This window comes from Hemiscyllium ocellatum, chromosome 11 (genome assembly GCF_020745735.1).
Source record: "Hemiscyllium ocellatum isolate sHemOce1 chromosome 11, sHemOce1.pat.X.cur, whole genome shotgun sequence".
NCBI lineage: Eukaryota > Metazoa > Chordata > Chondrichthyes > Orectolobiformes > Hemiscylliidae > Hemiscyllium > Hemiscyllium ocellatum.
Genome location: NC_083411.1, coordinates 4,342,329 through 4,354,464, shown reverse-complemented (window position 1 = coordinate 4,354,464; position 12,136 = coordinate 4,342,329). Strand labels below are relative to the sequence as shown.

Genomic DNA, 12,136 nt, shown 5'->3' with positions numbered 1-12,136 from the left:
TGCTTTTCCAGCACCACTGTAATCTAGACTCTGATTTCCACATCTGCAGTCCTCGCTTTTGCCTAGGAGCAGATGACAATGCAGACACCTTTAGCTCAGATAAGTCAACTGAGTTACAGCAGAAAGATGAAAATTTAAAGCAGTTGTATCAAAAGGCATACACGGAAAAGAAATCCGAATATATCCCTAATGTTTAGATTTAGATTCCCAACAGTGTGGAAACAGGCCCTTCAGCCCAAAAAGTCCACTCTGATCCTCCAAAGGGCAATCCATCCAAACCCATTCCCCTACATTTACCCCTGACTAGTGCACCTAACACTATGGGCAATTTAGCATGGCCAATTCCCCTAACCTGCGCATCTTTGGACTGTGGGAGGAAACCGGAGCACCCAGATGAAACCCATACAGACACAGAGAATGTGCAAACTCCGCACAGACAGTTGCCCGAGGTGGGAATTGAACCCGGGTCCCTGGCGTTGTGAGGCAGCAGTGCTAACCACTGAGTCACCATGCCGCCCCTTAAAAATGATGTCTTAATGAAGAAATGGAGACCATCACATATTCAGACAGATGAGAAATGGGCAGAAGTTAATTAAATCGTATTGCCTGTAGGGTCTGGGAAGGAGCTGTTGCGAGTGGCACATGAGCTATGACTTGGAGGTCATTTCGGATTGAGAAAAACTCAAGCTAAAATACAAAAACATTTTACTGGCCTGGACTGCACAAGGATGTAGTTGAATTTTGCCAGACATGTCATACATGTCAGGTAATTGGAAAACCACAGGCAGTAATAAAACCCCCACCTTTAATACCTATTCCTACATTTGAGGAACCTTTTACAGGAGTTTTAATTGATAGCGTAGTTCCCCTACCTCAAACAAAAAGTGGGAACCTGGACTTGTTAACAATAATAGATGTGTCAACTAGATTTCCAGAGGCTGTCCCATTATGTAATATCACAGCTAAAAGCATTGTAGAACAATTATTCAAATTTGTCACTAGATATGGACTACCAATAGAGATACAATCAGATCAAGGGTCAAACTTCACATCAAAATTATTCAAGGAAGTTATAAACTGCTTAGGAATAAAACAATTCAAATCTACTGTGTATCATCCTGAATTGCAGGGAGCGCTAGAAAGGTGGCATCAGACATTAAAGACCATGTTGAGGGCTTATGTCAGGACTATCCAAATGATTGGGATAAGGGAATTCCATTTGTGATTTTTGCAATCAGAGATGTACCTAATTAATCGACCAAATTCAGTCCATTTCAATTAGTTTTTGGGCATGAAGTAACAGGTCCATTAAAAATAATTGAGAAATTGGTAAGTCAGAACTCGGAGACTACGTATTTGGACTCTGTCAAATTTTAGGGAACAATTAAATAGAGCTGGTGAGTTGCCTAGATAACACTTAAAAGTATCGCAGCATAAAATGAAACAGGAAGCAGACAAGAAATCAAAAATCCCCAACTTTGGTCTAGGCTACCTTTCTGAACTGTTTTGAGAGAGCTAGCCTAGTCTGTAACATGTTGCAAATGGATGACCATTTAATCAGCTAATTCTGATTTATCAATGATCCGAAACATTTAACCCCACCTTTCTCTTTTTCCACAGGCGCTGCCTGACTACCTGAGCATTTCAAGCAATTTTGTTATGTCTTGACTGAATTGTCTGTTCTAGGTGGCACTGCATAAGAGAGTTTTAATTATTTTCATTTGAAAACTGACCATTGTAAAACATAATAGGCTGATCTTATTGGGATTTTAATAATTGGGTGGGGTATGGAGAGGTTTGTGGCAGGATCGAGTGAAAAGTCTAGTGAGGCTTATGTTGATTTGGGAGCATCTCTCTCCATCTTATATTCTTTAACAAAGTGCTAAGACCAGGAGAATTATGACTTGATAAATGCTTTGATAAACTCAGCTCTTTAATATCCAGCTTCCTGTTGTACAAACTAGACATTGAGAAATCATAGCATATTGACAGGTACCTGTTCTCATTTACTTCAGCTTGTTACTTGCGCCATGTTGCGTAGCACATCCCAACATCTCCGACCAGGCTCCATGGCCACCAACCACATGCACACACATCCAGAGACATTGGCATCTGATGTGTGCCAGCCTCTTAATGATTCATTTACCGGAAGCTGCTGCACTGGCAGCTGTAAATGCGAGCTACTGCAAGGACACTATACTCAGGGACACACCCTCAGTTTGTGGACCGGACCAGGCTGCTTCTCTGGTTTCTTTGCTCACTGTCATAGTGTTCTGAGTCTATCTGCCTTGCCTTTATGCATTTTGTCCCCTCGGCAAGAAATATAAAGCTGATATTACTTCTGTCTTTCCATGCCATTTAGTAAAGATCCAAAGACTAAGCTTGTCATAATCTTCTGCAAGTCTAGAGTCAAATCAAGAGTGATAGTCTTTGCGGATGGAGTCCCAGCACAGTAAGAGATGGTCAGTCAACAGTTCAAGGCAGTCAAAGTTAGGATTGTCTCCTCTAAGGGGTGAGGAGCCAAATGTAGGGCAACCTTGACTGTTACTTCTCAATTGGCTGCTGCTACCCTGTTGGAAGAAAGGCAATTACAGTGGAAGATGAAGGTAGATGACATAAATGTTACTTCTGGTGCAGGTGGGGAGGTGTCTTGTGTAAGTGAGTAGACATCACAGAGGGCATGCAGGGTTTGGGTGCGTGAGCAAGTGAGGAAGCTGTTACAATAATAGAGTGATAGAGCATGAGCCTTGGAGGTGGGGGGTGTCGGGGGAGGTTAAATTCAGTAGCAGAGTGGTTGCTGTGAGAGAAGGGAAGCAAGATGGTGAATGTTCTGTTGGTGGAGTGGAAAAGAAAATTGCTGGGCATTTCCGCTAACAACTGAGACTGTACTAACCTGGATGGTATAATGTGGTGTCGTTGTTGGTGTTGGGGAAAGAGGAAGTCCCACATTTGCAACGTCTCATTCAACAGGATCTAGGCCCCGCATACATTTTAGTGTGACAGTTACTCCTGTCTGCCATGAACAGGATAAATGTCAGGAACCATGCATAGCAGCTTTTTACTGACAGCACTCGTCTGGTTGCGCAACAGGATTTTAAAGATGACTGGTACCCAATGCATCCATGCCAATTCTGAGCCATCCCGGCGATGGTAGTGTCTCCAGGAAATGGTATGTGATAAGATAGAAATCGAATCTGACATGAGGGAGAGGCACGGTAGGGGCAAGTTAACGAGTAAATGAGACACATTTGTTAAGACACAGAAAGTAAGCTGTCAGGGCTTCATGGCTAGAATCTCTTTGAAATTCAGTTCAACTCTCACTTAGCCAAAGAAAAAGTGAGATTCCACTAATGTTTTGTGAATAAACTCAAGTAATAGTATTAGAAAGAAATATTTGTCAAACAAAGTGCTGATGCTACTATTACTTGATTTTTTTTTGTTGAGAATTCCAATTGCTTTGCTTTACTTTTTCCTCCATGAAAAGGCTCCAAGACCAAGCTGCAGAAACGGTTGAAGCCTTGCGCTCTGCAGGTATGAGCGTGTGGGTGCTCACAGGAGACAAGATGGAAACAGCAATGGCCACGTGTTATGCCTGCAGGCTTTTCCATACTAACATGAAGCTTTTAGAACTGACAACAAAAAACATTCAGGAGTTCAAAGCAAGAAATGAGGCAAAAGTGCATGAGCTACTGCTGGAACTACACAAAGTGGTTGTCCAAGATAAAAAATATTCTTCCGTCAGTCAATTAAGGTATGTTCTTGAAAATTTAGAATCTGTTCACCCCTTCGAGACTGTTCTGCTATTGTGCCGAAAGGTGTGTGATTTATGTAATTGTTTTTTTTAAAAGGTTAGATTTCAGAGTTGTGGCAATTACTTTTTGTGTGAAATAGTTTAACTAAGCCGAATGGAAGTTTGTTTATATTATGGTGTTTTTTGACAGAAGGGGTGGCACAGTGGCTCGGTGGTTAGCACTGCTACCTCACAGCTCCAGGGTCCCTGGTTCCGTTCTAGCCTCGGGCGACTGTCTGTGTGGAGTTTGCATATTCTCCCCGTGTTTGCGTGGGTTTCCTCTGGGTACTCCGGTTTCCTCCACAGTCCAAAGATGTGCAGGTCAGGTGAACTGGCCATGCTAAATTGCCCATAGTGTTTGGGAATTTTTAGGTTAGGCGGGTTGGCTATGCTAAATTACCCGTAGTGTTTGGGGATGTGTAGGTTAGGTGCATTAGTCAGGGCTAAATGTGGAGTAATAGAGCAGGGGAATGGTCTGGGTGGGTTACTCTTCGAAGGGTTGGTGTGGTCTTTGGCCGAATGGCTGGTTTCCACATTGTAGGGATTCTATAAGTAAAAGAATATTAAATTAAGCCAATCATTCAGCAAAAACTAGGATGGGTGAGTATTTTCTAAATTTTGTTAAACACTTAGGTTTCCTTAGAACTGAATTCATAACTGAAGCCAGGTGTAAAGTTAGTTTTCCTAGGAAAATTAGTTTGTTCAGAGGACAGTAAAGGGAATAAATTACCTCCTGTAAGGGTTTTCATTTGTGTAAACTACCCCATTTCATTCAAAATCTGCATAGATTTGAACAACCATACATCTAATTTGTGAGAGTAAAAGCAAAAGGCTTCACATCTCTTGGGACCAGAACTGGAAGAAGCAACACATAGGAACATTTCTCTAAATTTTGATAATGTGTAAAGTGGTGATTTCGAGGAGTAGATGGGATCTTGTTTTGTCAGATGTTTTGAAATCTTTCAAACTGCACTATATTTCATTTGGTTGTTTTGTTTATATTATTTCTGTTGTGTGACAAATTTCCTGTTTTATTGTTGAAACCAGCTATGCAGTCTTGTGTGTTTGTTTACCAAAAAAAAACAAGTTAAATTGGAAAAAAACATGTTCTGTCAAGTCAGTAGTAACATCCATTGGGATCATAACACATTCACCGTGGGGCGGCACGGTGGCTCTGTGGTTAGCACTGCTGCTTCACAGCATCAGTGTTCCAGTTTCGATTCTAGCCTCAGGCGACTGTCTGTGTGGAGTTTGCACGTTCTCCCCATGTCTGCATGGGTTTCCTCTGGGTACTCCGGTTTCCCCTCTCAGTCCAAAAATGTGCAGGTCAGGTGAGTTGGCCATGCTAAATTGCCCATAGTATTAGGTGCATTAGTCACAGGGAAATGGGTCTGGATGGTTACTTTTTGGAAGGTTGGTGTGGACTTGTTGGGCCTAAGGGCCTGTTTCCACATTTAGATTAAATTCCCCTATGCCCAAACTTCATCAGTCCTTCTATCTTTATGTCCCTTAGAAAATCTCCATGAGCAAAAATATGTGCAGCCTAGTTGAAAATGATTAATTTGAACCTACTGCTATCGTGGGAAGAGTTCTAGACTTCTGCCACTGCTGTGTAAAGAAACATTTTAAACCAATCAATGGCCTGGTTCTGATTTTATGATGATGTCCCCGAATGAGTTCAAAAGGTTCTCTTATCTGTTAATTTTCAAGATTTCAATCGTTTGCCTTCTATACTCTAACAAATATAAGTCTAGTTGATGTCATTGTTTTATATTTTACCTCTGAGAAGTTGGTAATATTTTGATGGAACTGTGCAGCACTCCTTCCAAAGTCAGTATAACCTTTTTAACAGAACTGCATAAGTTCCTCCAAACATGGTCCGACTGGGCCTTTGTAGAACTTTCCCATTGTCTTGCAATCCTCTAGTTGAAAATAAAAGCAGTCCATTAGTCTGTTCATTTTTTTAAATATATGTACACACATCTAACTGACCGATATGGTTTCCTGATCTGTGTATGTGGACCTCCAAATTAATGGACTTCCACTTCTTTCTTGTTTTGTTTATTGAATAAATGGTAAATACTCTGAGCTGCTTCTAAAATTAAATGACATTTTAAGTAATTATGTTGAAATCAATCTGCTAATGTTTTGTCCCTATCAACCTAACAATGTCTGTAATTTTATGTCCCTGTCTACGTTATTGCTATATTGCCAGTGTTCATATCATTGGCAAATTTGGACATATGGCTCACTATTCTGTTATCAAAATTTATTAAGAAATATAGTGAATACTTGAAGCTCCAGCAGGGGCCTTTGTGGAGAACAGGTGCTCACTTATTCCCAATTGGTATAAATGCACATCTATTTCCATGTTGTCTTCTCCCTAACAAGGTAAAGAATTGACCTTCAAGTCTTTTAATTTGAGCTAGTATTGCAATGCCTTAATTAGAATCTTAATGTCACCTTGAAATCCAAATAAAGTCTATCAATAAATATTCTCCTGCCTATTGCGTTAGCTCTCAAAAAAATGTCTTCTGCATAACCTACGTCGACTGTTCTGAGTCAGTGTGGCTCAGTTGGCAACCCTTGCATCTAAACTAGAAGATTATGGGACCAGGTCCCACTCCCGAGACTGGAGCTTAAAAATCCAGATTGATTGTCTAAGTGTACTTTGTTTTATAATGTTTTTCATACTAATTTTTGTTTTGTTTTAGGTCTTTATTCAATAATAGTTTCTCTGGAATGTCAAATATATATTGTTCTCTACAATGAAGGTGAACAAAATTATTATGAAACAAGTCTGCCACTATTTGATTTTAATTTACAGTACTTTCTTTGTCGGTTTTTTTAAAGGATCAGTGTTACCCTTATCTGGTTGTCATCTCAGCTGTAATACCATCTTGAGAGTTTTGATACCGATTCCAAGTTTTACTTTGCAATCCAGTCGATCATTTTGTTGTCCTTTGCTTTTGTGACGCACCTCTTTGGCCCTCTGTGTTAGGGTTGACACCTTTTGTAAACTGTATCTTCCTTTTGACAACCATAACTCTTGACCCTTATGGTTGCATGTGCAGTTTTATATAGAAACACAGAGCAAGTGTAGGCCATTTGGCCCTTTGAACACGTTCCACAGGCTCACCACTCTGGGTCAAGAAATTTCTTCTCATCTCAGTCCTAACTGATTTACCTCCTGTCCTTAGACTGTGATCACTGGTTCTGGACTCGCCACCATCAGGAACCTTTCTTTTTTCTATCCTGTCTAGTCCTATTAGAATTTTATAGGTTTCTATGAGATTTCCCCTATTTATCTGAACTCCAGATAATTTACTCCTAACCAATTCAACATCTCCTCATGTGGCAGACCCACTTTCCCAGGAATCAGCCTGGCAAACCTTCGCTCAAAGTTGGTCAGGCACTACCTCCCCTTAGCAAAATCATGCTGACTGCTCTTGATTAAATCCTGCCTCTCCAAGTGCAGATTAATTCTCTCCCTCAGAATTGCATGCAATTGTTTCTCGAGATTAGACTGACTGGCCTATGATTCCTGCTTTCTCCCTTGTTCCCTTTTTGAATAGCAGTACCATATTGGCTGTCCTTCAGTCCTCTAACACCTCTCCTATGGCCAGACAGAAATTGAAAATTGTCACCAAAGCCCCTGCTATTTCCTCCCTTGCTTCACTCAACAGCTGAAGATATTTTAGTTACTTTTTAAAAACCACCCTTTTTCTCTTTATCCAATCTTTCTCTTTACCCTTGATATCTAGGGTTGCTGGATTTGTTGGCCCTGCCTTTTGTCTTTGTTGGAACATGTTGAGCTCTCCCTAATTTCCTCCTTAAACGGATCCTGCTGCTCTGACACAGATTTATGTAAAAGTATCTATTCCTGATCCACTTTGGCCAAATTATAACAGATTACATTAAAATTGGGCCCCCTCACCCATCCCAAGCTTAGGACATTGATTTCCAGCCCATCTTTGTCCTTGTCCACAACAATCTTGAATCTGGTGTAGTTATGATTACTGTCTGCAAAATGCTCCCCCCATTGATACTTTAACTATTTGCCTAACTTCCTTACCTAAAATTCCATGTGTTGGCCTAAAGAAAATTCTAAGAATTCAGCTCTCCTAAACCTTTCACACTTTGGCTATCCCAGTTAATGAGCAAAAGTAGAAATCCCCCATTATCTCTACATTATTACTTTTGACATTTCTGAAATTGCCTAGGTATCTGCTCTTGTAATTAGTTTTATTTGTTTGCAGGATGTGGGCATTGCTGGCTAGTCCGGCATTTATTGTCCATTCCTAATTGTCCAGAAGGCAGTAAAGAGAGAATCGCACTGCTGTGTGTCTTTATTTATTCATTCACAGAATATGGGTGTCACTGGCCAGGCCAGCATTTGATATCATCCCTAATTGCCCAAAGCATAGGTAAGTGTCAGTCACGTTGCTGTGGGTCTGAAGTCACATGTAGGCCAGACCAGGTAAGGACAGCAGTGTCCTTCCTAAAGGACATGAGTGAGCCAACTATTAGTTTTTTTTTGAGAATCAACAATGGTTTCATGATGCTAATTCGACTTGTAATTCCAGATGTTTATTGAATTCAAATTCCGCCATCAGCCATGGCAGGATTCAAACCCAGGTCCCCAGAATGTTACCAGGATCTTTGGATTAATGGTGTAGAAATAATGTCACCAGGACACAGCCTCCCCCTGTTCTTTTCCTTCTATTTCTGTCAAGACTGTTACAAGGCATGCAGTACATGCCAGCAATGGGATTGTTCCTGTTTGGCTATGAGGTTCTATCCATGTGCCTTAATTTGAAGAGACTTCTCAGATGTCATCTTTGCTCACTGCTGTAATAGATTTCTTTATCAATATTCAATTACCCCATCTCTTTTACCTCCTCCCTGTCTTGCCTGAAGACATTGTATCCTAGAATATTGAGCTAAAAAGTGAGGTCTGCAGATGCTGGAGATCAGAGCTGAAAATGTGTTGCTGGTTAAAGCACAGCAGGTCAGGCAGCATCCAAGGAACAGGAAATTTGACGTTTCGGGCCAGAGCCCTTCTTCAGGAATGGGGAGAGGGTGCCAGGCAGGCTAAGATAAAAGGTAGGGAGGAGGGACTTGGGGGAGGGGCGATGGAGATGTGATAGGTGGAAGGAGGTCAAGGTGAGGGTGATAGGCCGGAGTGGGGTGGGGGCGGAGAGGTCAGGGAGAGGATTGCAGGTTAGGAGGGCGGTGCTGAGTTCAAGGGAATCGACTGAGACAAGGTGGGGGGAGGGGAAATGAGGAAACTGGAGAAATCCGAGTTCATCCCTTGTGGCTGGAGGGTTCCCAGGCGGAAGATGAGGCGCTCTTCCTCCAACCGTCGTGTTGTTATGTTCTGGCGATGGAGGAGTCCAAGGACCTGCATGTCCTCGGTGGAGTGGAAGGGAGAGTTAAAGTGTTGAGCCACGGGGTTGGTTGGTCCGGGCGTCCCAGAGGTGTTCCCTGAAGCGTTCTGCAAGTAGGCGGCCCGTCTCCCCAATATAGAGGAGGCCACATCGGGTGCAGCGGATGCAAAAGATGATGTGTGTGGAGGTGCAGGTGAATTTGTGGCGGATATGGAAGGATCCTTTGGGGCCTTGGAGAGAAGTAAGGGAGGAGGTGTGGGCGCAAGAATATTGAGCTGCCAATCCTGTCGCTCTCTCAACCACATCTCAGTCACAGCAATGATATCACACTGCCATGTTTGAATGTGTGCCCTCACTCACCTGCCTTGTTTATTAACTCTTTGCAGTAATATAAATACAGGTACCATCCAACCTTGCCAAACCCCCTTGTGCCTGAAATGGCCTTTAATTAGTATGCCCTCTTGACTCACTTGCTGGCATTTTCAAACCTGGCCATTCATCTTGCCCCTACTGAACATTCTGTCTGGATCCCACATCCCTGTCAAATGAGATTAAACCCTGTCCATCAGTACCAACAAACCTCGCTGTGAGGATGCCGGTCCCATTCCGGTTCATGTGCAATCGTCTGCCTGGAACAGATCCCCATTGGGATTGTGTTTGACGGTAGTATCCCAGAAATCTATGGTCATATTGACGCACTTCCTGTATACGTGGTCATGAGGGCCAGGTGAAGCTTTCAAGATTGGCCATATCACACAGACAAAACATATCACAGTTGTGAGCTCTGATGCCATGGTTTCCCTTCAGCCCTTTACTGACTTGCTTTTAAGAAAAAATATTTGTATAAGAATACAATGAACTTCCCTTATGTTAACTTTGCTTACTGTGTTACTTTATTGTATTTGCATTGACTTTCAGTTATTCCTGTTGTTTTTCAATTAACCCCTTCTTCCCGAAAAAAAACACTTTTTTTTAAATCACAGATCAATCAACCCACCACTTTCCTTTGATGGCCCTGTTTAACTTTTTCCTTCCTATTCCCATACCTCCACCTCGGCCAAAACAGCAGACACTTGAACCTGCAGCTGTGAAAGTATCCCCCTGCTGGGCCTCAATATATCCTCTTGCTGACTGTCTTCTCTTCATTCAGTTGAAACTGAAGTACCAAAGTGGTTGTCCTCGCATTTATCCACATTGTACTGCATCTTCAATGCATTTGCCGCTCAGCCTGTCCAAATCATATTGAAGAATCTCTGCCTCCTCCTCACAGTTCACTCTCCCACCCAGCATTGTCGCCATCTGAAAATCTGGCAACATACATTCATTCAGTTCCCTCATTCAGTCATTAACATACGTTGTGAGGGGTCCAAGCCCTTCTCCCTGCGGTATCCCACGAGTCACTATCTGCCATTAGGAAAAATCCCTGTTTATTCCTACCATTTTTATTTCCTCTGTCAAACCTATCTCAATGTACTATCCCTATCCAACATGCTTTAATTTTACACGTTAATCTGTTATGTTGGACTTCTGTCAAAAGCCTTCTGAAAATCCAAATAGACTATACCCATTCACTACCCCAATCAGCATTGCTTGTTAAATCCGTGAAGAATTCCACGAGATTTGTCAAGCAAGATTTCCCTTTCATAAATTCCTGCTGACTCTGTCCAATCCTGCCATTGTTTACCAAGTGCTCTGCTATAAATCGTTGTTAATAGACTCTAGGATTTGCCCCTCTACTGCCATCAGGTTGACTGGTTTATCATTCATGGTTTTTTCTCTTCACCTTCTTCATTAAATAAAGGGTTTATGTTAGCTACTTTCCAATCTGTACAAAGTTAAAAATCACACAACACCAGGATATAGTGTGCTATACCACTGATGGGCTTCCAATTAAACCTTTTGGACTATAATCTGATGTTGTGTGATTTTAACTTTGTACACCCCAGTCCAACACCGGCATCTCCAAATCATGACTCCAATCTGTAGGAGCTGTTCCAGAGTCTGTGGTATCTTGGAAGGTGACCATCAATGTATCCATTTTTTAAAAACCATTTCCTTAAGCACTCTGGGATGTAGATTCAGACCTGGGCATTTCTCAATCTGTTGTGGTTCTGCTCACCGTGCTGGAAGTTTTTGCTGCAAACGTTTCGTTCCCTGGCTAGGGAACATCATCAGTGCTGTTGGAGCCTCGTGTGAAGCGCTGCTTTGATGTTTCTTCTGGTATTTATATTGGTTTGTTCTTGCTGCTTCCGGATGTCAGTTTCAGCTGCAGTGATTTGTATGTGGGGTCCAGGTCGATGTGTCTGTTGATGGATGTTCTTGCCGTTTCCGGGTGTCAGTTTCAGCTGTAGTGGTTTGTATATGGTGTCCAGGTCAATGTGTCTGTTGATGGAGTTTGGGGATGAATGCCATGCTTCTAGGAATTCTCTGGCTGTTCTCTGTCTGGCTTGTCCTATGATAGTGGTGTTTTCCCAGTCAAATTCATGTTGCTGGTTGTCTGAGTGTATGGCTACTAGAGATAGCTGGTCGTGTCGTTTTGTGGCTAGCTGATGTTCATGGATGCGGATTGTTAGCTGTCTTCCTGTTTGTCCTATATAGTGTTTTGTGCAGTCCTTGCATGGTATTTTGTAAACTACGTTAGTTTGGCTCATGCTGGGTATTGGGTCCTTTGTTCTAGTGAGTTGTTGTCTGAGCGTGGATGTTGGCTTGTGTGCTGTTATGAGTCCTAAGGGTCGCAGTAGTCTGGCTGTCAGTTCTGAGACGCTCCTGACGTATGGTAGAGTGGCTAGTCCTTTTGGTTGTGGCATGTCCTCGTTCCGTGGTCTATCTCTTAAGCATCTGGTGATAAAGTTGCGTGGGTATCCGTTTTTGGCGAATACCTTGTATAGATGTTCCTCTTCCTCTTTTCGCAGTTCTGGTGTACTGCAGTGTGTTGTGGCCCTTTTGAATAGTGTCC

General features: G+C 42.2%; 1 protein-coding gene across 2 annotated transcripts in view; it reads left to right on the top strand.

Annotated features, from left to right (window-relative positions):
* Positions 1-12,136, top strand: part of atp11c (ATPase phospholipid transporting 11C) — a 169,944-nt gene that overhangs the window by 108,600 nt on the left and 49,208 nt on the right. For both annotated transcript variants that reach the window (XM_060832399.1, XM_060832398.1), the window contains exon 19: positions 3,485-3,751. In XM_060832399.1, the coding sequence (XP_060688382.1) occupies positions 3,485-3,751 (267 nt within the window). The remainder of the gene's footprint in view (positions 1-3,484; positions 3,752-12,136) is intronic.